This window comes from Clytia hemisphaerica, unplaced genomic scaffold, assembly GCF_902728285.1.
Source record: "Clytia hemisphaerica strain Z4C2 unplaced genomic scaffold, Clytia hemisphaerica genome assembly, whole genome shotgun sequence".
Classification (NCBI taxonomy): Eukaryota; Metazoa; Cnidaria; class Hydrozoa; order Leptothecata; family Clytiidae; genus Clytia; species Clytia hemisphaerica.
This window is the reverse complement of record NW_027103962.1, coordinates 2309659-2335001: the sequence shown is the minus strand read 5'-3', so window position 1 is coordinate 2335001 and position 25343 is coordinate 2309659. Positions and strand designations below refer to the sequence as shown.

General features: G+C 36.1%; 2 protein-coding genes across 3 annotated transcripts; both read left to right on the top strand.

Moving 5' to 3' along the window:
- Window positions 1–1399: 1399 nt before the first annotated feature.
- On the top strand, window positions 1400–5842 carry LOC136810282 (fructose-bisphosphate aldolase A-like). Its single transcript, XM_067066850.1, has 4 exons — window positions 1400–1904; window positions 4322–4684; window positions 4876–5040; window positions 5291–5842. Exons 1-4 carry the CDS (start codon window positions 1565–1567, stop codon window positions 5506–5508), a joined length of 1086 nt encoding a protein of 361 aa, XP_066922951.1. The 5' UTR covers window positions 1400–1564; the 3' UTR covers window positions 5509–5842.
- Window positions 5843–9983: 4141 nt separating this feature from the next.
- On the top strand, window positions 9984–20785 carry LOC136810281 (ethanolamine-phosphate cytidylyltransferase-like). 2 transcript variants are annotated; one of them, XM_067066849.1, is made up of 5 exons: window positions 9984–10230; window positions 17090–17263; window positions 17540–18038; window positions 18303–18457; window positions 19900–20785. In XM_067066849.1, exons 1-5 carry the CDS (start codon window positions 10049–10051, stop codon window positions 20024–20026), a joined length of 1137 nt encoding a protein of 378 aa, XP_066922950.1. In that variant the 5' UTR covers window positions 9984–10048; the 3' UTR covers window positions 20027–20785. The 2 variants fall into 2 exon arrangements, with proteins under 2 accessions (XP_066922950.1, XP_066922949.1); XM_067066848.1 differs by lacking the exon at window positions 9984–10230 and adding an exon at window positions 10907–11213.
- Window positions 20786–25343: the final 4558 nt, after the last annotated feature.

Sequence of the window (25343 nt, the reverse complement as noted above, 5' to 3'; positions counted from 1 at the left end):
TCGCTAATATACGCTAAAATTACTCTCGCTAAAATTTCTAATCCATATGGTTGTTAGATCTATATGGCCTTATATGAATATAATGTTCGTTTTATGTCCTCTGTATCAAAATTTTCAGGCATCAGGATTAGAGTCAAGAAAAGGCACCAACGTAAAACCCAATTAACGCAATCGAACACAATAGAATATTACCCAGATATATCAGCCGTTCGATTGAGGCTAGGTGTAATCGCGCTAAGACTCTTACTACACTTGATCGATTATACACGCATAGTAAGCGAGACAAAAATTGGTGTTATGAAAACTAAAAAAAAAGTTGGTACTATATAAAAAAAGATGGTATTATAATAAAAAAAGTTGGTATTATAAAAAAAAGTTGGTATTATAAAAAAAAAGTTGGTATTATAAAAAAAAAGTTGATATTATAAAAAAAAGTTGATATTATAAAAAAAAGTTGGTATTATAAAAAAAAGTTGGTATTATAAAAAAAAAGTTAGTATTAAAAAGCCTTTTGGCGCGCCATACTTCACTTCCAAACGAGATGAGATTTCTCTTTGCTTGACTACTATGTAAACATTTGCCTCGATTGCCCAAACCTCTCAGATAAGAGAACCTAGCTCTGAAACCAGATGACACGTGAGACCTGGTTTCTACTTTGAGCAAAATCTTGGACTTCGGACATTTGCGGTCGCGGCGGAAAATCAGAAGGGAAATTTGTGCGGAAGTAGTTGATTATTTTGATTTTGAATATTTTTGTAAGAAATGTAAGGTATGTTTAGGGTGTGTTATAGGAAAGTATCGACGAAAGAAGGGGGAAGAAGGGCATGGAGAAGCTTTCGAACGAAAGCACGGAGAAGCTTTCGATCGAAAGCATGAGTAATCATCGGGGTAATCATGATCGAACAATTCCAATATGCAAGCCGACGATATTAGGACATTGCCAATTTTGTCATTTACCATTAATAATAACACATTAAGGTTTTCCTTAACATTTTGAGTACACGTTTTTTTTTTATAAGAACGTCAAAAATTTTCGAAGCCTTCGGGTGTTCTTAGTTTTTTGGATTTGAAGCCTAAAAATGTTCTTAAAATGTTCTTATTTTCAGCATTTTTCGAGCATTTTGATTTAATTTCTTAAGAAAATCCATGTTTTTAAGTCTCCAAAGCCTTAGAATGTTCTTAGAATGTTCTTAAATTTTTGGGCCTCGAAGCCTTATGTTCTTATATAGTTTGTTCTTATAAAAAAAAAACGTGTATGGCACTCAAGGTACGCGATTGACCGTAAGGTAGTTTTAACCGGTAGGGAATTTTTTTCTCGATGCTCGTCGTTTTTGTTTGTTTGTTGTTGTTTTTTGTTTTTTTTTTGTGATTACGCACGCGCGGCCAGTTAAGTGAAAACCAGGTCCTCGGTTGGACTTCCAGGCTATCGTTCGATTTAAAAACATTGCTGCATCAGCGTGATTTTACATCTGCTGCCCACTCGCTTGCGCTTGCTGCTGATAGTCACGTCCTGTACTTTCGCTGTCTCAGTCCAACCTTCTACTTTGAAGAATCAACTATAAAGATGCCATTCCTGAGTGATGAACAACAATCCGATTTGGCTAAGGTAGCTAAATCCATTTGTGCACCAGGCAAAGGAATTTTAGCTGCTGATGAGAGCACAGGAACAATTGGCAAAAGGTTTGCTGGGATAGGAGTTGAAAATACTGAAGAAAACAGACGCTTGTACCGTCAGCTTTTATTCACGGGTGAAAAAAGCTTAGGAAGCTGTTTAGGTGGTGTTATCTTGTATGAAGAAACTCTGTATCAAAAAGATGACAACGGCAAACCATTTGTTGAACTTATCAAAGAAATGGGAGCCAATCCTGGTATCAAAGTAGACAAGGGAATTGTCCCTCTGCATGGTATGCTTTCTTTCTTTAAATATTTGGCAAAAGTCATGACATACAGGGGCACTAGGAGATTGCATAGGGATAGTATCTTCTTTTAAGGTATCCAACGTGTTGACAGGGTTGGAAATTTACAGCTACTCAGACCTTTGTTTTGCTGCAATCTATTAAGAAGGTATATAAGCTTAAAAAGGAAGGAAAGCATAAAAAGTCTACAAGGAAAATATTGTTTATTACTTACATGGGAACTGCTTGCTATCTACCGTAAGTTGGTCTAATATCGACATCCCTCATCTAATTCCGACACCCTTCTTTAGAGAAAGGAATAATATGAAAGCTTGAATCACTGATTGAAAAAGAATTATTCCTCTCTGACTAATAAGAAAAGAAAAACAGTTTTAACCTTTCTATAAATTTCAGCTGATAAAAAGGGTGTCAGAATTAGAGGGGTGTCGACATTAGACCAAGTTACAGTATCTATCTATTTGGTTGAGTCGCATGCGCAGGAGGCTTTTAAGGCCCATTCTTGCAACTACCGTGAGTGGTCCTAAATCCGACATCCCTGCCTAAATCCGACCCCTCAAATAACTGCTATGAAAAAAAATCTATGTTTACCAAAATTTCCTCTCCAAGTTGATCAATAAACTATTGCAAGAACTCTGGAAACAAAACATCTAACAAAATGACTATTATGTCAAGATGTCAATTAATGTGATCAATAAAATGTGAGTTGTAAAAATAATTACCTCTATTATTCTGAATCCATTGCTCGTGTTTAAAACGTTTAACAATTTTGTAATAAAAAATTATGTTTTGTATAAGAAGCAATTGTTGTTATTTGGTTCAATTGGTTCAGTGTATCAAATCTCTCAGTTTAGTTGACACTTTGGTATCTTCATTGTGTCACAGCGAAAGGTTTGTTTTTATTTTAGTTTGTATCTTTGAAAGTCCCCATCGGATTTAGGCAGGGCTGTCGGATTTAGGACCACTCACGGTATAGATGCTTTCGATTAGTGCCCCGTCAGCACCTTGAACCGACTACCCAATTCCCCTCACATGGCATGGGTTGACCTGGGCGAAGGTTCATTCACTTGCCAAGTGAACCGCTATGAGTGGGAATCGAACCTCGGTTGCCTGTGTAGCAACCAAGGTCAATGACCACTATACCACAACGCCTCTATAGCACAACGCCTCTCTATATTTTAAGTAAAGCTTTTGTTTTAACCGTTTATGAGATATTGTAAAATATTGACCTCTGTAAGAAAGTCCATAGCTTGTGAAGGTAATGTTTGACAGGCTGTTAGTCACACTAGGAAATCAAGCTTTCAGAAAAAACAACATCAGTCATCTACAGGATGTATTTGCAACGACAAGGATGAGAGTTACCTGAATCAAGTTTGCAAGACAATTAATTAAAAATTGAAAGTTTGAAACAAAATAAAACGTGCAGCAGCCAAAATCAACCAACCAAAATTTGTTATTCAATTCTCTAGACAGCGCTTCGATTTTTAAGGCCTTGTTTATATGCTAAAGTAAAAACAATTCTGCACATGTAAATGGGTCAGTGTTTGAGGTTCGGCAAAATTTCCAGGAAATAGCCTATCCGGCGGTGCGCAGATCTAGGTGGGTTCCCGTGTGATCTTTTTCTTGGGGAGTTGATCTTCAAATTAGTTCTCAAGGTTGGCTTGGCTCAAATTTTTTCATCTATGGCTCAAATTTTAGGCAATTTCTCATACATAGTTTTTGAGAATGTTAATTTCATTAAAAAGCGCCGGGTTATTTTTAATGAGTCCCTTTTATGCTTGAGAGTCAGGTAAACAATATAGGGTTTTCCCAGCATTAATCTTTGATACATATTTCGGCGGGACGCTAGTGTGACTAACTGACAGAGATCAATAATTTATGGAATTGCCTGAACAAGCCAGTTAGTACAGTATATTGATTGTTACCCATGTTTATATTTTTTGTGTATAATGAACCCCTTCAATGTTTGTAGTCTACACAGTATTCTCATGAAATAAAAATACTTCTTTGGATGTATAAATGAGTAGCTCAAAATGAGTGCTATTGGATTACATTGATGTTAAACCTAGTTACTAGTCTTATATCTTGAAAACAAAATAAGTCCATGTTTACGTTGTTTGGAAGTCAGATTTGATTGTTCTTTGTTTGTTTGAAGAAAGATACATATTGTGCTGGTAATTTTTTCTTGAAGGTGATGTAAATGTTCTCAATTTGAAAGTGTGCAAGATTTATTTGAAATTAGAACAATATACTCTGAACATTCAGTAAAAAAGAATCTGTCAGAGCTTTTGGTTTTTTGGTTTTTTATTCGTGTTATGTTATCTTTACAGCCAGTCAACAGACGATGATTTTAGTTTGAACATTCTCGAATGGCTTTCAGTACTGATTATTATCTTTATTATACTCAGGAACCAACAATGAAGGAACCACGCAAGGATTGGATGGACTTGCAGACAGGTGTAAGAAATACCATGAAGCTGGTGCTACTTTCGCCAAATGGAGATGTGTTATCAAAATCAACACCCCAGTAGGTGTCCCTACCGATACTGCTATCCAGGAGAATGCTCAAGTATTGGCCAGATACGCCAGCATTTGTCAAGCTAACGGACTAGTCCCCATTGTTGAACCAGAGATTTTGATTGATGGAGAACACGACCTTGCAACCTCCCTTCGTGTTACTGAACGTGTCTTGGCTTGTGTTTACAAAACTTTGGTAGACCATCATGTTTATTTGGAAGGCACTCTGTTGAAACCAAACATGGTTACTCCAGGTCAGTATCAAAACAAAATTTTTATATTGAAGCTCTTTTCTTCTGTGGCTTGGCAAGGAACAGTTTAGTTATTTTATCTACTCAATGGGGACAATTTTGTTTTCTGTTCTTTTTTCTAAAACGTTTGAGTGTCGATTTTGTTTTCTTAGTTAGTTTCAAAGGGTTTTTAAAAGTTTCAACAATTTGTTTAGGAAATTCGTGCTCAAAAAAAGCAACAGCTGAAGAGATTGGTTTAGCTACTGTGACCGCCCTTCGAAGAACTGTTCCAGCCTGTATGCCAGGTGTCACCTTCCTTTCTGGTGGACAGTCTGAATTAGAAGCTACTGCTAACTTGAACGCCATGAACAAAGTGGATTGTAAGTAGATTTTTTATTATAAATTGTTTGTAGATGCTTTGAATTCCATGAGTTGTGTTTAAAATCTATGACATACAGTACGTACCATTTCTGGGTATAAGGTATCTACTTTATTAATCAGTATTCCAGAGGGCAAGATAAGTTCTTCGTTTTTCTGTACGTTTATCTACAAAATCTCAGCAAACTTTTTGAATATTTTAAATCAGTACAGTCCATGAAAAACTTTAATTATTTCCTTCTTTTTTCGCAGTACTCCGACCATGGTCACTTACTTTCTCCTACGGACGTGCCCTTCAAGCAAGTGTATTGAAAGCATGGGCAGGAAAACCTGAAAACGTTGCCGAGGCTCAAAAAGTCTTATTACATAGAGCTAAAATGAACAGTCTGGCTTGCCGTGGATTGTACGAGGGTGAGGAAAAGAGCGCGGCCGCCGACGAATCGCTCTTTGTCGCCAACCATCAATATTAAAAAAGACATTTGCCCTCCCTCTTGTGATAATTTAACTGAACTTATATCCTTAATAATAACAGTCTTTAAATCGAATTTTTGCGAAAATGTTAGTTAATGTATCTTATTTAAAGTATTATTATCTTATCTTGTCTTATTGAAATTTCTTTTGTCACTTTATCTGTATAAATAGTAGTATTTTTTTGTATTTTCGTTTTTAGTTGTTGTTTTTTTTTTGCACGCGACATTAACTGTATTTTGCTAGAATTCTTATATAAAGAGTATGAAATGATAAAACTGAAATTCATCAGAAATAAAGACTCATTTGTAAAAAATGGGGCAACAGGTGTTGAAAGTTATGGATCATTTTTAAATTTTCAAATTTCAATGTTCATAAAAAGAGTTTGGATTTTTTTTATGAAATTTTGAAAATACTAAACTAAGTTTTGAAACACCATTACACACTACTTTGAAGTTTTACTATCATTTGCCAAATTTTCGGATATATTGAATTTGTTGGTGTCAACGTTGATTGGGCCTGGGTATAACCTATATAAATTTTGAGAACTTTGTTTGGTATTTCTGGTCTTTGAATTATTGATTATCACACGTGTAACATTGCCATGGCAACTATGTTTAAGAAAAATCACACCTCCTGTCCATCTCATTCATCTTTCATTTTCAAATTGACTGACGAAAAATCAGAAATTTCAATTCATCTGATTTCATCTTTTTGTGGAACTGCTCTTATGTAATGATTTCACTTTTAAATAATTTTCTCATTAGATGTCATGACGGATTCATTATGGAGTGTACATGGACTTCCGGCAGGAAAGTATATTTCTTTGTTAATTTATTCTTGAATTTTATTTTCATCTGTTCTTTACCTTAAGACGTAAGTCAAACCAACGATTTTCACGAAGACTATCTAGCTCGTAGGTGTATGTATATGATCATGTTAAGTTTGACGCCTACTGTATGGCTACAGAAAGATTCTCTTCTCAAATTCCTGATGTGTTTATAGATACAGGAACAATTATCAATTTTATAATTAGCGTTCAAAATAGAGTTAATGTATCTTTTTAAAACATAATAGGCGTCGAAGGCGTCCCTACCCTCATCGTAATGGTTATCGTAAACAAACCTATTTTCCCCTCTTGATGATTGTGTGTAATTACGAATGGGAAATCTTAAAGATATTTTTGTCAGACATCTTGTTGTTTGGTAAGTCAGTAAAGTATTCCAGTCAGCTATGAAGAAGTATTAATATTATAAGAATTTGATTAATTCTTGTGTGGATTTGAATTTTGGAAGATTGGGAAGTTGAAAGCCTGAGACGAGTGAAGATTAATATAATTTTCATAAAGATTTTTTGTTACATTTACAAAAACGTAGCGAGAATCCATGTTGGTAGGGATGTACTTGGAAATGTTTTCAAAATTCGCCAAAACTTATCGGGTGCAGAGAAATTTAAAATAAATACACTTGTTTCTCCAAACTTCAGTTTTAAAACCCTCTCCCATAAAGCTTGTAAATACATGCTTTATAACAAAACCATTCCATAGCGGATTATGTTTTACTTTATGTTTATCTTTATTAAGAATAGGAAGGAAGCTTGTGTAAGAGTATGTCATTATATGATGATCATTTCTCTTATAGTCAAATACACTTTATCTGATTTGCGTTTCATTAATAGACAAAGTTGTACTCGTGTCAGAGCAAATGTCGGTTTGTTGGTCTGGTTGAATGTTTCTTTCAGGTTTTAAAAGTATGGAATTTTTAGTCTCCGGAATCTTTGATATTTTAGCTTTGCTTGGGGCGTTCGGGATTAAGGTGTTCAGATGTTCCATGACAGTGCGATTTATTTGTGTTGGCAACTATTATTCACCTAAAACTGTCGCCCAACTGAAGACAGGTTTCCAATCAAGTTTTGATTAGCTATCAATGAGCGCCCCCCAGCGGACCTTCAATTCACGCAATCACGCAAATTTTTTCCGAAACTCACGCATTCACGCAATCTCTTTTCGCAATTCACGCAATTTTTGTTTACGCAAAACTTTCCAATTTACGCATTCATCCAAGTGAAAAACACCCATTTACGCATTTCACGCAAATCGCTGGGGGGGGGGCATTAATGGTGCATGATTTTGAACAGCAGCTTTCTTTAAATCCTAAGACTTTCTAATTGATGAGCCTTAACATAACCTTTTTATGGTTCTGAGTTAATAGACCTTTTAATAAATTACGTCACGAACATCACTTGTCTCGTACATTCAAGCAATCTCCATGGTGATTATGTCTCCTGATTTTTTTATGAATAGGAAGTAGTTTTAGTAAAATCCGAAGATACATGACTTAAGGTAACGTTTCATGTTTTCATGAAAAAGACCTAAAGAGCATAAAGGTTAATTATCAGTTTCTGACATCGACAGAGTCAAAGATATCTGCATAAAGTCAACCTTTGTACTATTTTTTTTTTCGACAAAATTGTTTAATACCGGATAAAACGTAATAAACACAGGATTAAAATTTGCAATGAGGAAAAACAACGGTATTACACTGCACGTTATAATGGAAAGGAAGTTTTAATCAAGAGCTTATGATCCGGGTGCTTGATAATAAATTACCAGTTCGTTTTACATGTATGGTTGTATTAAGGAGTTCGTGAGTATCAAGTTTATCATGGAGAATATATTATATGAAGTTTGAAACCTCCTCAGTGAAAACCGCTTGTGATAACTGGTAAAAACCTCAAAATCTGAACTACTCTCAGAATTGTAAGCGTCTGCCTTTCCTTGTACACAGGAACGCGGGGATAGTGCTTTAAATAGTTCCCATAAAAAATAGAAATTGCCGCGAGAAAGTGGTCTGGAAAGCCACCATAGTATAAGAAAGCCGCGGCTTTCTTATACTGTGAAGCCACGTAGCGAATGTATTGAGCCCATTGCAAGTGTAAGGCTGCAGCGAAATACAACGACGTGGTTTACTAGTCTAAATTAGTCGCAGAATTGCCGACCTCTAAAAAGCCGTGGGTAGTATAAGAGGAAACCTGCATTCGTTAGTGGATGCTATAGCACCCTATTGTAGGATCGATTTTATATTGTTTAATTTTTCACAGCAGTCTGAATAATGGCTGGAAATTGTAAAGAATACGCCACACAGGTCTCGACCAGAAGATATCAAGTCCATACTAGATGATTTTATGTTTTGTTTACGACGGGTAAACAAATTAATTTCAAAATGAGATTTACAACTTACAACAGATCAATAACATGTTTGATTCTGCGGTCTCAGAAATATGTTATCTCTGATTTTAATAACTTATTTCGTACGATAAGAAACGAAAGAAATTTTTTTTAACTAAGAGGGTTGTACACAAGAAGGTTTGTTCAAATAAACTTTGCAAACGGGCGTGTCCAAACTTCTCATTGAGTTTGATCATAGTATAGTTTGATGATAAATCGCAGGTTGTTAGAATTTGCTAGTCGGATAACCATTGATCGCTTTGTAATCGTATGTTGCTTTTAATTTCTGGTGTTTTCTTTAAGTTAGACGAAAGTAACCATTGATGACCAGTATATCAGTATTAAGGACTTACCATATTGTGCCAACACGTATATTTGCAGTATTAAGAACCTACCATATTGTGCCTCAGCTCGATAGTAACTACAATTAGACTTTAATGTTTAAGAAAAACACTGGAAGATGCTCTGGAAAAATAATGGAACTGTCCCCCTTCCCCCCAGTGGCAGTGGTAATGTTTAGTGTGAAAGACCTCCCCACCTTATTTCCAATGCCCTTCAACATTGTCACTGGGGGAAGGAGGGTTGTCTCACAATTTTCGCCCATGATTGTACTACACAAAGGAGTGTTTAGTAGCTAGTAGCTCAGAACTGAAAAGACTGAAGTTCGTGTGTGTTTCATTAAACTGATGCCAATGTCAATGCCATAGATGTATAGGTGATGACACAAAACCTAAAAAACTAGGATATTTTTTAACGAGGTTAGATAATTTAACGTTTTTTGTTTGTGTCTTTTTACTGCATATTTCGCTGGCGTAGTGGCTTACAACAAGGCACTTTGATACTCATTCATATATTATACAAAACAGTCGGATATCTCTGGAGGTCTGAAAAACGCAGAACTGTAACTTACTCAAGAAGAATAGATAGACTAATGCATAAACTTTGTTCATTATTTGACATTCCCACGCTAAATATCGCAGAATTTTTCTTTTTATTTAGCATGCGCTTCTCAAATTTTACTCGAGTCGAGTAAATATTTGGTTCTGATCTGCTGTTTAATTTTCTATTACAGTTGTTGTTATGGAAAAAAAATTTGCAAAATGATAAACGTGGAAATACTCATTTGTGTTCGGTAATGGTAGACGATTATATCGTCCGGTAGTAAAGGCAGGAAAACGTAAACGCAGAGTCTTTCTAACATAGGAAACTTAGGTCGGCCGTCTCAGGTATAGTTGTTATACTACATACATACAATTATATCTACTTCTGTATTCTTTAGCTAGGCAGGGGTCTACCATACACAAAAAATCCTAAAAATGAATTCCGAAAGAAAGGCAATCAGAGTTTGGTGTGATGGGTGTTATGATATGGTTCATTTTGGTCACGCAAATCAAATGAGACAAGCAAAAGCGATGGGTGATTATTTGATTGTAGGAGTTCACACCGATGAAGAGATCAGGCAAAATAAAGGTCCTCCAGTCTTCAACCAAGAAGAAAGGTAGTTTTACATGTTTTTTTTGCTCTGTCTAGACCATTGATTTATGAATATGATTGTTGGAGATTATGTTCTCACACTGCGTCCTTGATCTTGTAGCTAATTCTTTACTCTTGGGGGCAATGATTAGGAGCCGGCTAGTCAATCTTCTAGTTCCAAATCGTTTCATTCGGGAAATATGAATTTGCTATTTAGGCCATTTAGGAGGCTGACTGCGGGGTCTTTGTTGATGGCGAACACATCTACCGTGAGTATCACAGCTCGAATAAATGTTTTCTCTATGAAAACTTGGCCTCTGGTACCCAGGGAAGGTAGCACACATCACCGCCATAGATTCGAGCCCATGACTTAATTAATTGCTGGGGGATGACACCTTGTCTATTGTGGTGCGAAAACAGACGAAAAAAGAATCTTGCTTCAGGCAGGACGTAATTCTCATAATCTAGTTTGAAATATGGGAAACTGGGTACTAGGGTTACGAATTTACACAGATGACCGCGCCCGTCATATAAAATTCTAGGAAACAATAATATAGTGTGCATCAGGCTTTATTATTGAAGTGTGTTAAGACCCTTAAAACGCCCATTTCGAAAATCCGGCAGGATTCCGCTCGATATGTTTGGTGAGTTATCCTGGCGATTTTAAAAATCGAAATAAACAAACAAAAGGTCCGCAAACGTTGACTTCCGCCATTTCCAAAAGCAACCGCAACGCTTCGTGCAAAGACCAGAAACACAAATTTCTGCCTGGTTTTAATCAAATTTTGTGAAGATGTCTGATAATGGCCACGAGACAAATGGTAATGCTTCCAAGAAGAGAAAACAGATTAGAGTTTGGTGTGACGGTTGTTATGATATGGTTCATTTTGGTCACGCAAATCAAATTAGACAAGCAAAAGCGATGGGTGATTATTTGATTGTAGGAGTTCACACTGATGAAGAAATCAGGCAGAATAAAGGTCCTCCAGTGTTCAATCAAGAAGAAAGGTATAGCCTATATTTTGTGAGAATACACTCTTCATAACAGGAACAGGATTGACGATCAAATCGATAACCAGACCAGATCAAACAAACACCCAGACGATCTCATCAATCGAACGGAATCGACGATCGAACCAGTCGAACCAAATCGAATGCAATCAACCGATTGAAATTCGATTGTTGAACGCAATCGAATCTCAATCGAAAGTCAAAATTCTGGGTAATATTTGATTGGTTTGATTGTTGTTCGACTGGTTCGATCGTCGATTTGGTTCGATTGAGCGAGATCGTCTGGCTTTATTCTTGCAGCTTCCCAACATCCAAGCTCTCAAACATCACAAGCCGAGTGAAATTACTTTCGATTTCCCCTAGAAATTATGCGATGAACAATCCGGGGGTCAATGAATCGACGATCGAACGCAATCGAACGCAATCGAACATCAATCAACCGCAATCGAATATCAATCGAATCTGAAAATTGCGGTGATTTCTATTTCTATCCATTTATTTGCATAAGCCTAAAAAAGCTAACATCGCAAATATTTAACAAAAACTTGTTTATAAAAATAAAAAGTATAAAAAGGAAGAAGAATATTATACAATAATAAATAGTTATACAATAATGAATAGTAATAAATAGTAAGACAGTAAAAATAATAAAAAATGTTAAAATATATTGAATAAATAGTTTATCAGTGTAGACCTAAAGCTCTAAAACAGCATCTAATAACATGAAAACCAGAATATGATTCTTCAATGGGAATCAAAACTATAAAGTGCACTTACAAACATCAATTTGTCAGATCTAACAAAATTAATAACCACACTGTCATCATTGACAATAAAACAAACGATTTTCTGTCAAGAGCCTTGTAAACATTCCAACAACTCCCATCGAAATGATCTATCACAGCTCAGTTTACCATTTTTAACGCGGTCCGAGGATTGAGCCGAGAACTCTCGCATAGCGCCCGAGCTCCCGCGCGGCACGCGCCGCGGGGATGAAAAACTTCAATCTGTCAATCATTTTCTCAAGCGAAGTGTACGCGAAGTGATGCTAGCTTTACGATAGTGCCGCGGATCATCAATGGATAGTATTCAATTATCATTATCCCTTTATTTTCATTCCTAGAACTTTTGCAAAAAAAAGGAAAAATAGAAAAGTTGTATTTTTTACTGCTCTATTCACATACTGAATTTGAAAGATCTTCTATGTGGCGTTTTTTTGCAAACTTCAAAAAACTGATTTTTGTCCCGCCTTTGCGGGATTTTGGCTCAAGTGCTTGAGTGCAGCATAGGGTACAAAGTCCAAATATGCGTTTCCCGTAATTTTTGTATGAAGAGTTAGGTCTACACTGTTTATTAGTTTAAAATTCTAAAAAAAATTAAAAAGGCGCAATTCGAAAAAGTTGGTGATCATCAAAATACCAAAAACTTAACAAAAGAAAATTTAATGGGGAAAAAGAAAACGAGGGTATTGAGGAGTGTAATGCTCAAACCTGAAGGTAAGGATAACAGAAAGGCGGGAACTTAAGAATCTCGAAGTATAGGTGTTCTTAGTCATAATAAATTAGGTTTCATATGATTTTTCTACTTCTGCTATAAATTTATTTCTATCTAATATATTTGATATCTTTGATGGTAATTTGTTCCATAAGTCAATGGTGAAGGGAAAGTATGAGTTCTCATAAACTTTCAGTCGGGCATGTTGTCGCTTGTATCTAATATTTACACAGCGTTGACGTGCTGGTTTTAATTGATCGTCCACAAATTATTGTTGATGTCAAATAGTAACTTCAGACATGCTATTTGTCTTCTAGTTTCCAATGACTCCAGTTTAAGTGATTTGATCATTCGACTTGGACTGAAGACATATTGCCACTTGTTTTCCACCCAACGAGCCGCTTTTCTTTGTACCATTTCTAAGTTGTTGATGAGTAGCTGTGTACTATTTGGACTCCAAACAGAGCTAGCATATTCCAAGATTGGTCGCACAAATACTTTGTAACATAGGAGTTTAGATTCTTTGTCAAAGTGGTGAAGATTTCTTTGGAGATAAAGACGAACATTAGTTGCTTTTGATATGATGTTGCTAATGTGTTTTTTCCAATTTAGATTTTTCGTTATGGTTACGCCGAGGTACTTTGCTTGGTCAACATTCTCAAGTTGGACACCATGGATGGAATAAGAAGCTTCGATCATCTTTCTTTTGTTTGTGATACGGATAAGTTTGCATTTATCGGGATGAAATTCCATTGACCCATTATTTTCCCAGTGAACTAAGTTGTTTAAGTCATTTTGGAGCACATGACTGTCTGCTAGCTGTTTTATAATTCTGTACAGTAGAGAATCATCTGCAAAGAGTGGAAGTGACGACTCTACCGTTAGAGGCATGTCATTGATGTAAACGAGAAACAACAGGGGCCCTAAAACAGTTCCTTGGGGAACCCCTGATGTAACTGGGGAGCTTTCAGAAATTGTGCCTCTTACAACAACGTTCTGTGATCTTCCTGACAGAAAATCTTTAATCCAAGCAAGGATTTTTCCATTGACTCCGTAATGTTGAAGTTTTAGTAGTAATTTACGATGACATACTTTGTCAAATGCTTTGCTGAAGTCGAGAAGTATTGCATCTACCTGTTCACCATTGTTTAAGGCCTTAGCAAAGTCGTTTACAGTGGTTAGGAGTTGGGTTTCGCATGAGCGGTTCTTACGGAAACCATGCTGATTGTTGGATAGTATTTTCTGTTCCTCCAGGTGATTTATAATATGACTATGTAGAACATGCTCTAGGAGTTTACACGAAATGGAAGTGAGACTCACTGGTCGGTAGTTTTCTGCTTTTGATTTAGATTTGTTGTTACCTTTGTGTATGGGTGTTATACGAGCCTGTTTCCAGTCGTTTGGTACTGATGATTGTTTCAATGATGCATTAAACAGCAGAACGTAAGCATCTGCAACTTGTTCCGAGCATTCTTTTAGTAGTCGTGATGCAACATTGTCTGGTCCGCTTGCTTTTGTTGGGCCAAGATTGTTGAGGAGTTTTACAATACCGTTCCTTGTTATGATGATTTGGTTGATTTGGCAACCTTCTTTGTCGTTGATGGTGGGTGATTTGCCATCATCTTTTGAAAAAATGCTACAGTATTGTTTATTCAGTATCTCAGCTATGACTTTATCGTCCGATTGAAGATGGCCGTTCTCGTCGACTAATGGTGCGACTCCGACAATGTCTCTACGCTTTGATTTTATATATTTAAAAAGCTTTTTCTTGTCTCCACCAACAGAATTCTTGATAAAGATACTTTTTGCTTTGTTGTATAGTTTACTTGCCATACGTGAACATTCTTGAAACCTCTTCCAATCTTTTGGGTCTTTAGTAGATTTATAACGTCTGTACCTACGTTTTTTCATTCGAGCTGCTCTTTTACATTCGTGGGTGAACCAAGGTTGAGAAAAGCGTTGCGAGGTTATTTTGGTTGGTACATGTTCTTTTTGAGTGTTCAGCATTACTGTCTTAATATCATTCCAGAGGTCGTTGATTGGCGTGTCAATTGTGTGGTTTTGGCAGGCAGTAGTCAAGTTCTTTTTCATGTCTGATTTCAAGGCTTCAATATCTGCTCTGTTCCAACAATTGATAATTCGTTTCACTGGTTTATGACGTTTAGGGCAGCAGATGATATTCGATTGAGATTCGATTGAGTTCGACAATCGAATTTCAATGTTGATTGCATTCGATTTGGTTAGACTGGTTCGATCGTCGATTCCGTTCGATTGAGATCGTCTGGAAACACAATTCATTTGTTTAGTAGGAGAACACAGGCAGGCAGAACCCAACAGTCTTTTGGATCAGTTTGAATAGCTAATAACTAACAGTTAGTCACACTAGGAAATTAAGCTTTCAGAAAAAACAACATCAGTCATCTACAGGATGTATTTCAACAACAAGGATGAGAGTTACCTGAATCAAGTTCAAGATCCCAAGACAATCAATTAAAACTTGAAAACTTAAAATGAGACAAAATTACCGATTGCGAACGTGCAGCAGCCAAATATCAACCAACCAAATTTTGTCATTCAATTCCCGAGACAGCGCTTTGATTTTTAAGGCCTTGTTTATACGCTAAAGTAAAAATAATTCCGCACATGTAAATGGGTCATTGTTTGAGGTCCGGAAAAATTTCCGGGAAAAAGCCTATCCGGCAGTGCGCGGATCTAGGTGGGTTCTGCCTCCCCCGTAGATCTTTTTCTTGGGAAGTTGCTCTTCAAATTGGTTTTCAAGGTTGGCTTGGCTCAAATTTTTTCATCTATGGCTCAAATTTTAGGCAATTTCTCAAAGTTTTTGAAAATGTTATTTTCATTAAAAAGCGCCGGGTTATTTTTTCATGAATCCCTTTAGAAGTTTTGTGGCGCATTTTTTTGCTTGAGAGTCAAGTAAACGATAGTGCTTTCGCAGCATTAATCTTTGATATGCATTTTGGTGGGATGCTAGTGTGACTAACTGCTTGCTATCTGTAACTTTAGCGAACTTTTTTTTAAACATCACCCGGCCACTAACTGTATTGTAGTATATTTCTTTCATTTCCTCATAGTAACAATACTCTATCTATAGCAGGCTTTGTCATTTGAAAACTCCAGGCGTGTGGTCAATCGCACTCCTAGAAAGTACTTTAGGCATGTGATAAGGAGTGCTATGCATAACTTTAAGTAGTAAAATCCAAATTTATGGCGTGTGATTAATCACTCTCCTCAAAGATTTTAGGTGTGTGTGGAGGTGTGCGCGTGCTATCACACACCTCAAACGATGCAGCCTGCTATAGTTATTTGATAAAGGTTTCTTTCTTTTTCTGTTTAATGGTTTGATAAAGCTAAAATATTTCAGCTTCCACAGTCCAATAATCAATCATAATCCTCTCAAATTGTATTTTTGATCACCTAAAAGTCTATTGTTGATGTTTCAAAACTAAAATACAACCATAGTGCAATAGTAGAGCATCCGGCTACTATGTGCTAGGTTATGGGGTCATACCAACTTCCTAGAACTTACTAGTTCAAAATGGTACTTGTTGCCTCTATGCTAAGAAAATGAATGATCAAGGGTAAGTGGAGCTATCTTGGGATAAAGACCTTTCGGTAGATAGCTTTTGAAAGAGGAGGCCTCAGTCTCTCCTGACTGCAGTTGCAGACTTTGATTACTTTTCACTTTTCTAACACACATGAAATATTTTTCCATGAATTAGATCCTTTTCATAATCCACATCCACAGCCCCAACCCAGATAGTTTGTTCACCTCAATGTTTTGATTCCTCTTTGCTTGTTGCAAAGATTAGCTACAATTTGTAAAAAGAATGACAAATTATACAAATGTGTTATTTTAAATGCAGGATTATATGTACAGGAACAGACTGCGCCATCGAGGGAACTTCCTGACTCTTAGGCTAAAAAAATCATGGTCCTTTGGGATCTTCAAAATAGGCCTATATTTAGTGATAGGGCTCTTCTGACTGAGCAAAAAACTGTAGTAAAAAACTGGTAGTACAACAATTTCCCACCTTTGGTAGATCAGAAGATGATTTCTGCATAATTTATGCAAAATTAAAAACCTTCTTTACCATAAAACATATATAACTTTTGACCTTGGAAAGCTAACAACTCTATGCAAACTGAATTGAATCCTTCGGTGGGGTCAGGTAGAGTAGAAATTGAGTCTAAATTGTTTGACGCACTAAACCCATATCGCAAAAGTAGCATCTAAATCTCTCTATAATTTTTATATACTCTGCATGAAAATGACACAAAAATCATAAGATAGGAATTTGCTTTCTAAGGAAAAGCTTATGTTTCAAGATTGAGATCCTTTGATAACACATTGTTTTCTCCAGATACAAGATGGTGAAAGGGATCAAATGGGTGGACGAAGTAGCAGAGGGTGCACCGTATGTCACAAGTCTGGAAACGTTGGATAAGCATAATTGTGATTTTTGTGTCCATGGAGATGATATCACCACGACTGCTGATGGAACAGATACTTATCATATTGTCAAAGCCAACGGAAGGTAATTCTATCTGTATTTCACACTTGAGCCCATGAGAAAACGTGGAGACATTCCTTAATTTGTTTTGTTCCTTGTGCATATAGAGATAGGTTTGGAGCTTGGTAATTGTCATATGTCGAAGATGTCAAAGAAACTTGTTATTGGGAAGATTGAATTTTGTCACAAATGTCACACAGATCCTAAGGTTGGTTCCTTTACGACGTACGGTAACTGAAATTATTTTATCATAAAGTGGACATGGTGATATTTGAATTGCCTCACTTCTACTATTTTCAGATACAAGGAATGCAAACGAACTGAAGGAGTATCAACCACTAACTTAGTAGGACGTATGTTGCTCATGACAAAAGAGCACTTCGATCACGGCCAACCCATCAGTAGTCTAGACCCCAAAGCCTTGGAGACGACACGATCAGACAGTGATGCTCGCAGTCCTTACACCGGTGTTTCACACTTCTTACCCTCTTCGCAAAAGATTGTCCAATTCGCTGATGGCCAGGACCCAAAACCAGGAGATAAGATTGTCTACGTTGCTGGAGCCTTTGATCTTTTTCACGTGGGTCTGTTAGACTTTTTAGAGCAAGCAAAGAAATTAGGTGACTACCTTATTGTTGGTCTTCATACAGATGATGACGTCAATAGATACAAAGGAAGCAATTATCCCATCATGAATTTACACGAACGTGTCTTGAGTGTATTGGCCTGCAAGTATGTCAACCAAGTCATCATTGGAGCTCCTTATAAAGTCACCAAAGAAGTCATCGACCAATTCAAGGTAAGAAAATCATGTTTTTAGGAAAGAATGAGAATTTGCGCATCCAATGTCTTAGGGTGAATAACCAGATTGTTGATGACATCAAATAGTTGAAAACAACTGTAATTTATTCGATCAAAACACCAATCGAATAAATTTCTTACAACTTCTCCACGGGAGACTGCACTTCCCCCGTATAGTCTTCTTGGGTAGATATAAATTGAAGATATTAAATTCAAATGATAACAGTGTGAATTTCAGTTTACTCACATTTTTCCCTGCTAGGTGAACGCAGTAGCACATGGAACCACGCGCATTACTGCGGACGTTGATGGGACCGATCCATATGAAATCCCAAAGAAACTGAACATCTTCCATACTGTGGAAAGTGGGAACCCATTAACGACTGCTGATATCGTCCAACGAATCATTAGACACAAGTAAGAAAGATTTCTATTTGGGCTTAAATCTGTAGTGGTAGATATGTACTTTTACTAATTTTGAACTAGCTTAATTTCATTAGGGATAGCGTCAGCTTGGGCTCCCCCCCAAGTACATTAGGTCCCCGAAAATATTTGAAACATCTTTCGCCCCCACCTTTTTTAAGCTTTTGGAAGGGTTTAAGGGTGAAGGAAAAAAGCTCTCATTCAGCCGGGCGGAAAATTCTTTTTTGCTATTTTTGATAACTTAAGATCATTGAAATAGAACTTTAAAGATAACTCTTATGTACAAACAGTATGAAGCAGGCCTTGAATACTAATGTATCAACTACTAACTAAGTCTGCAGCCGGGTCAGAAAATTATATTTTTTCACCCGGTCGATTTCTGGAAATACTACATTTTTTTATTTTGGCCTTGGGTCTAATAGATAGACCAATTTTTTGCATAACAGAATTACTTTGGTTATGAAAATATTAATAAGCTTTAAATCTTCCTTAAAAAAGGTTAATCAGTTGGCAAATGGGCTGTTCCATTTAATATCCATATAAGGGGTAGACGAACCTTTTTCAAGCCAAAAATTAAGTCATTCTAAAAGTGACGACAAAGGTTTTGTTTAGATAGAAAGGTCTGATGATGCTGATGAAGCAAAAACAAGTGCGACAAGATTAGAAAAAGATTTTATAAAAATGAAAATACATTGAATAAAAAACATTGCTCAAAAAAAGGGACTTTTACTGATACTCTTCCGAATGTTTTTATGTTTATAATAAATAGAACGTTTTCTATAGTCATAACATTCGATTGTAAATTTGCTCGAAATCAACTTTGCTATTTTTTTGTTTCCAAAAACCAATAGAATGTGAGGTCAGATCTCGAAAGAACTTTCGATCTTTCACTTGTTTGCAGGGTATCGTTCCCGGGGGGGGGGGTACTTAGGCAAAATGGGTGCCGGGTATGTGCGAGCCATAAGGGTACCTTTTCTCATTCCTCAAAAGTCTCTCAAAGGGGTACAAATTCAAATAATAGTCTCTGAAAGGGTCCCAAAATCACAAAAATCAAAAATTTCTCTCTCAAAGGGTCACAATTTCCAAAAATTTTGACCAAAATTTGGTGAAAATCAAACCAAAATTTGGAAAAAATGGACCAAAATTTAGGAAAAAGTCTCTCAAAGGGTCCCAAAATCACCAAAATTTTGTCTCTCAAAGGGTCGATTTTCGATTTTCGGCTCGGACATACCCGTCACCTCGCAAACCTAGTCCCCCCCCCCGGGGTATCGTTGCGTAAAAAAGTAGCTTTAATTTATCTGACTCAGCATGAAGACACAGCCTAAAATAGGCTCCTTTTATTCCCGTTGAAAACCTTTAAGGTTTTACTTTTTTTTGCTTGAGAAAGGTTAAAGAGTTGTAAGCATTAATCAACAACCAAATTTTTATTTCTTCAGACTTGAATTCGAAACAAGAAACAAGAAGAAAGAGATCAAAGAACTAGCTGTTTTGGATTACCTGAACAAAACCAAAGAATCCGGCGAAGAAAAAGCTGATACCAACCCTGAACTTGCTACCGTGTGAGACGTTCTCTTTAGTTCCTTAACACGGATATTCTGGATACGAACGTTGACCAGATACTTTCTCCAACCCTGTCACAAAAACTTCAAAAAAGCATCTAATGGGATATGCGTGGTAAATCATATATTAATGGTGCTAGTTGACTTTAAGGACAGTTTTCCTGTTCCACTCATGAATGGGAGACGCATATTTAGGAAATAATGTTTGTTGTATGTCTTCATTTTTGTCGTCACGAATTCAGTTATGAAAAAGGGTGGCATAAGGTGCCTTTATATTAGGATTTTTACCTTTTTTGCCTTTTTTGCCTCTCCGTGACAATTCTTCTTTATTTTTCCATTTTCATTTTTGGTTCTTAATTTATTGTTTTGTATTAGTTGTTTTCTTATATTTTTATTTTGTTTATTATTTCAATTTATTATTTCGTTTCTCTTACACGAAACCAGAAAGCCTAAATTAAGGTATGGCTTAGACGTCAAGCTACGTTAACGTCAACGTTCTTGACCAAGCTACGTCGCTTAAACCTAAGTATTTTCTTACGTCGCCAATGCATGCCATTACGCTGAAAACCTAATTGATGCTGTTCTTCACCATATTACATCTGATTGCTTTTTCTTTGAAATTATCCATATTTTTCTGTTTTCATTTTGTTTATTTCTACTCTACTAGTATTTTGTTTATAATGAACTTTGAATATGCTATGTCATTTTAATTGTAATGTTTAATTTATAATTCCTGGAATATAATGGTTTTAGTCGCAAAGAATTATTTAGTGTGTCATGAATTGTATACAGTACATACATAATGGAATTGGGCAAAAAATTAAGAATTTTCTTAGAACACCACCAATGGAATTTGGCTACTGAACCTAAGGATGCCATTTTAGAGCATTTTACAAATAAATTACCAAGAGCCGTAAGGTTCCGTTTTTTACGCCCTCAAAAGTCTCTCAAAGCGGTAAAAAAATCTTAAATTAGCATTTGAGTCATAAATTCTTGTAATTTGGAGTTCCATTTTGAATGGAAATTGGGAAGAATAATCTCTCTCAAAGTGCAGATTTTAGAAACTGTCTCCTCGGACATACCTGTCATACCTGGCAAACCTAGTACCGCCCCCCCCCCCCACGGATAGTGAACCCTCTAATTTGATAATTTATTTCCTCTCTCTCTGTAAATATGTTAAGAATATCACCATCGCTAATTACTTATTTACCCAATTAAACGATGAACTTTTCAGCCTCAAATTAATTTTTTGTAGCGTCTGTCTATCAGTAAATCTCTCAATTATAAAGGATCAATGTATAAATTAGATTGAGACAAACAGTGATCTGAGATTGAAAAGAGATCAAGAAGCGAACCAGGTACACAAAAGGATCAGGGAACACGAAGAGATCAAGAGAGCGAAAAGGGTGAGAAGAGAGTGGAAATGCAGAAGTGGAAAGTGAAAGGAGCAAGGTTTCGTATCGTTTCTGTATGGTTTCCGTTACAGATCGAAAGTGTTCATATTGGTTTCAGAACGTTTCGGAAGAAAACGGAGCAGTTCCTTTCCAATAAAAATAGTGGAGCCGAGCGAAACCGTTTCGATCTGCTTTGCTTTGTATAACGTCTTCTTTTTTGACGTTTCGAATTTTCACGTTCACACTTGTTTCGAAACTGTAACGTGTGAACAGGTCGAAATTTCGACCATATTTCTTTGAATTTTCAATGATTTCAATCTGGAAGATTTTAAGGGAATCTCGGACTCAAACTAGCACTTCCGGATCTTACTGATTGAATATAATCGTGAAATACCTTTCATGAGTGCTATCACTATCAGAATTATAAAAGCGAGCTAAGGGAACTGGATACAAGTTTGACTTTGAGGTTGTTTTGCTATAGGAGGCTTGAGGAACCTTGAGTATTATGTTTTTACATTCCGTTTATTGACAAACTTTTTGTCAGGATGTTGCGCTGTAATCTATATTTAATTCAAAAATCTTGTTTTGAAAACAAGCGAAAAAAACAACAACAACAAAATCGAGGACGGGGTCATTCTTAGAAAGAATTAATTTATTGATTAACGCAAATTGGTATGTTATTAATTTCGTGAGGCTTTAGCAGGTCATATGATCTAGTCCAAAGTTGAATGGACAAAGCAAGTCATCACTTTGCAATTAATATATTTACCATATAAGGTTTAATGTTATTATTATATTTACTACTTTCAGCAGTAGTAAACAACACAAATCATAAGAGGATTATAACTCTAAAAAGACTCCAGTAGGTGCATTTTGCGATGTCCAAAATCAAGAAATGCTTAAAGTAAAATAAAAGGTCAATAAAAAGGAACTGCTGTAAGTTTTTAATAAAGGAGAAATATGCTTTTTTAACGAGATTGTCTTGCTTTCTTCCGATCCCTCCTTTCTTGTTATCGAGCTTGTTATCATTTGAATTAGTCCAAAGTCTAATTTAAATAAGCCTAATTTATTCAAAAGTTGAATCAGATCTGATTTCAAAAGTTTAGTCCAACTCATACAACTTCAGAACCGTTGATCCATCCCTTAAAAATCCCTGTCTATCTTCCTTTAAATCTGGTTATTTAATTCAAGTCCCAAAGACTACATCTTTTGAAAAACTACGTTATGATTTATCCAGCGCTTGAGGAGCCAAAACCAAGTCAGTTTTCATCAATATTTTGTGTTCCTTTTAATGTTAGCTACGAAATCATTAAAAATCCCTCAGTTCCGGAGTTAGGTTTAGCTAACCGGAAAGAACCACTCAGCGGTGTAGTAGTAGACTGGGACTAGAAATGGGCTATAAGGTGAGTCTTAAGCGCTAAAACACCCCCTTCTCACAGACCCAGCAGGATTTTTTCAGCCAATAGGGGTAAAAATAACAGACCAAAACTCAATGGGATTGATAATTCCATGTTTTATACGGCTGGGGATCGAATTCCATTGCTTTTGAGCCAGAAAAATCAGTGGGAATGAAAAAAATAGCACAATATTTTTCAGTGAGGATTTTGAAAAATGAAGAAAATTTGTCATTTTCATTTCTATCATTGTTAGATTTTACTTAGACCACACACAATCAATGAAACAGGTTGGTTTGCGTGGAGTCTAAAGTTCATCTTTTGTGGGCGTTGTTATTTTCACCCAATCAGCTTCACTTAAAATCCTATAACTTTTTTTCTATTTATGAGGTCAAGGACCCCTCTTTAAACGAGAAAAGATAGAGCTTTCCAATGAATCAAGTTTGACAGGAATTAAAAGTTTGAAGATCGGCCTAAAGTGCCTGGTTAAATCAAATCCAAGACGTAAGAGCTACTCAACTTTTAAGTGACAATCTGTATATCGAATCGTAGTTTTACCTATTGGATTTAAGGGGTGGAACTATTGAAACAAATTTCCCTCTTTCCTTACAGAAAATCGCAATGAGCCAGTGATGGATCCTTTTTACCAGAGGGAAAAAAAGAAAAAAATCCAATGCAATAACGAATTTATTATAACGATTTAGAATTCTATTTTGTACAGCACAAAATCCTCTTTTCTTCTGAAAATGAGACTCGAGTAAAATTTAAACTGAGGCTGCAATTTTAGAGTATTTGCGTCACTGATTTTTCACTAATCCTTCCAATGGGCAGGGAGTAGATCCCACTGGGTGTGGGATAAGGGGGAATGGCTCTTCATCGAAAGGCATTACGAAGTCATGAATGACAAATGATTAACATTACAAGGCACATTACAACGCGAATGATTCAATTTGTTTACATGATTCATGAGTTTGCATCGATTTCATATCAATCTTATTACACATCATTCTAAAAAGGGAATTCACCCGGTGACGTTGATCTTGTTTGCAAACTGATTCAAACGAACAAGGTTAAGGTATTTTCACAGTTCTATTTTCCTGTCAAGTCCGACTCATTCGTCCCACGTGTATGGATTAGAGAAGAATCAATTATTTTCAATCCTTATCACCTAATCATATGAGTAGGAATACTCTTCAGCGAGTAAAGCCAACTCAATAATCGTCTAATTCATCGTCCTCCATCAAGCGTTAAGTCGTTGCAAAAAATGGTGCGACATTCTAACCTTGTTTGATTATCTTTAATAATTGATGTGTTTATGTACTGTATAATCTATGCAAATAAGATTAGCAGTTCCTCTGGGCAACGTCCAACGCTCATCTTTCTGTTACGACACCCCTGTGCCACAGCCCCGCTGGGACCACAGCCACACAGGAAAATTTGGCAAAAAAAGTTCCCGGTGGAAAGATACCATACCCTAGAACTTCAGCCCTACCTGGATATTCTCTTTTATTTCATCCCTACTCGAAATTCAATGTTCAAACAATGCACTCCAAATCCATCCCACTGGATTTTTTAACTTTGGAGCAATAGCACTCCTATCCCTATTAGAATTTCAATAGGAATTCTTATCCCACTGCTTTTCACCTTTTTGGGAAAAGACACACTATCCAATATTTGGGGAATAGTATTCATTGTCAGATTGTTGTGATACATAAAAAAAGTAATTATTTTAATAAAGCTACATTTTGATCATGTCAATTTTCATCCTGAATTGAAAATATTGTAATGACCAAACAGCCAGACCAACCAGACCAAGCTTATGAGTCATGGTACCTCTAAGTGCTTGCATACACGTTTTCTAAGAACAGCCAAAATTTTTTCAGCCTTCAGATATTCTTAACTTCTTGAGTTTTAAGTCTAAAAATATTCTTATTTTTGCCCATTTTCTGAATATCTTTGTCCATTTTCCTAAGAAATCGGGTGTTTTAGAGTCCGCAAAGCCTTAAAATGTTCTTAGCTTGTTCTTAATACTTTGGCCATCTAAGTCTAATGTTTTTGTATGGTTTGTTTTTATATTTAAAAAACGTATACAGAACATAATGAGCGTGGTGACATCTTTCTGTTCCTAAGTATCGGATAAAGATGGTTTAGATAAAAAGCAACGGCCGTTCACTTCTCCGATTTCGTCTTCAGGAAGCTCAAAAATGAGGAACGATATTTCACCATGTTTTTGATTTTTTCATCATAGTACATACTGTAAGCTGTCATTTGACAACTATTATCTTACACATAAATGATGCCAAATCACAATTGGTGTAAATACACTATTACATCATGTAATTTGATGATAATTATGTTTTCAATAAATAAAGCATAATTATGCATTTGCATAAATTATAAATAAATTATTAGTCATATGATCATCCCAAACATTGCAGTAGGAATAACAATGTAGTTCTTAGAAGTCGCACAGCTTATTATAAAAGGAAGTAAAATTAGCCTGGCCAAACATCTTGATTCAGTCTTCCTGAGA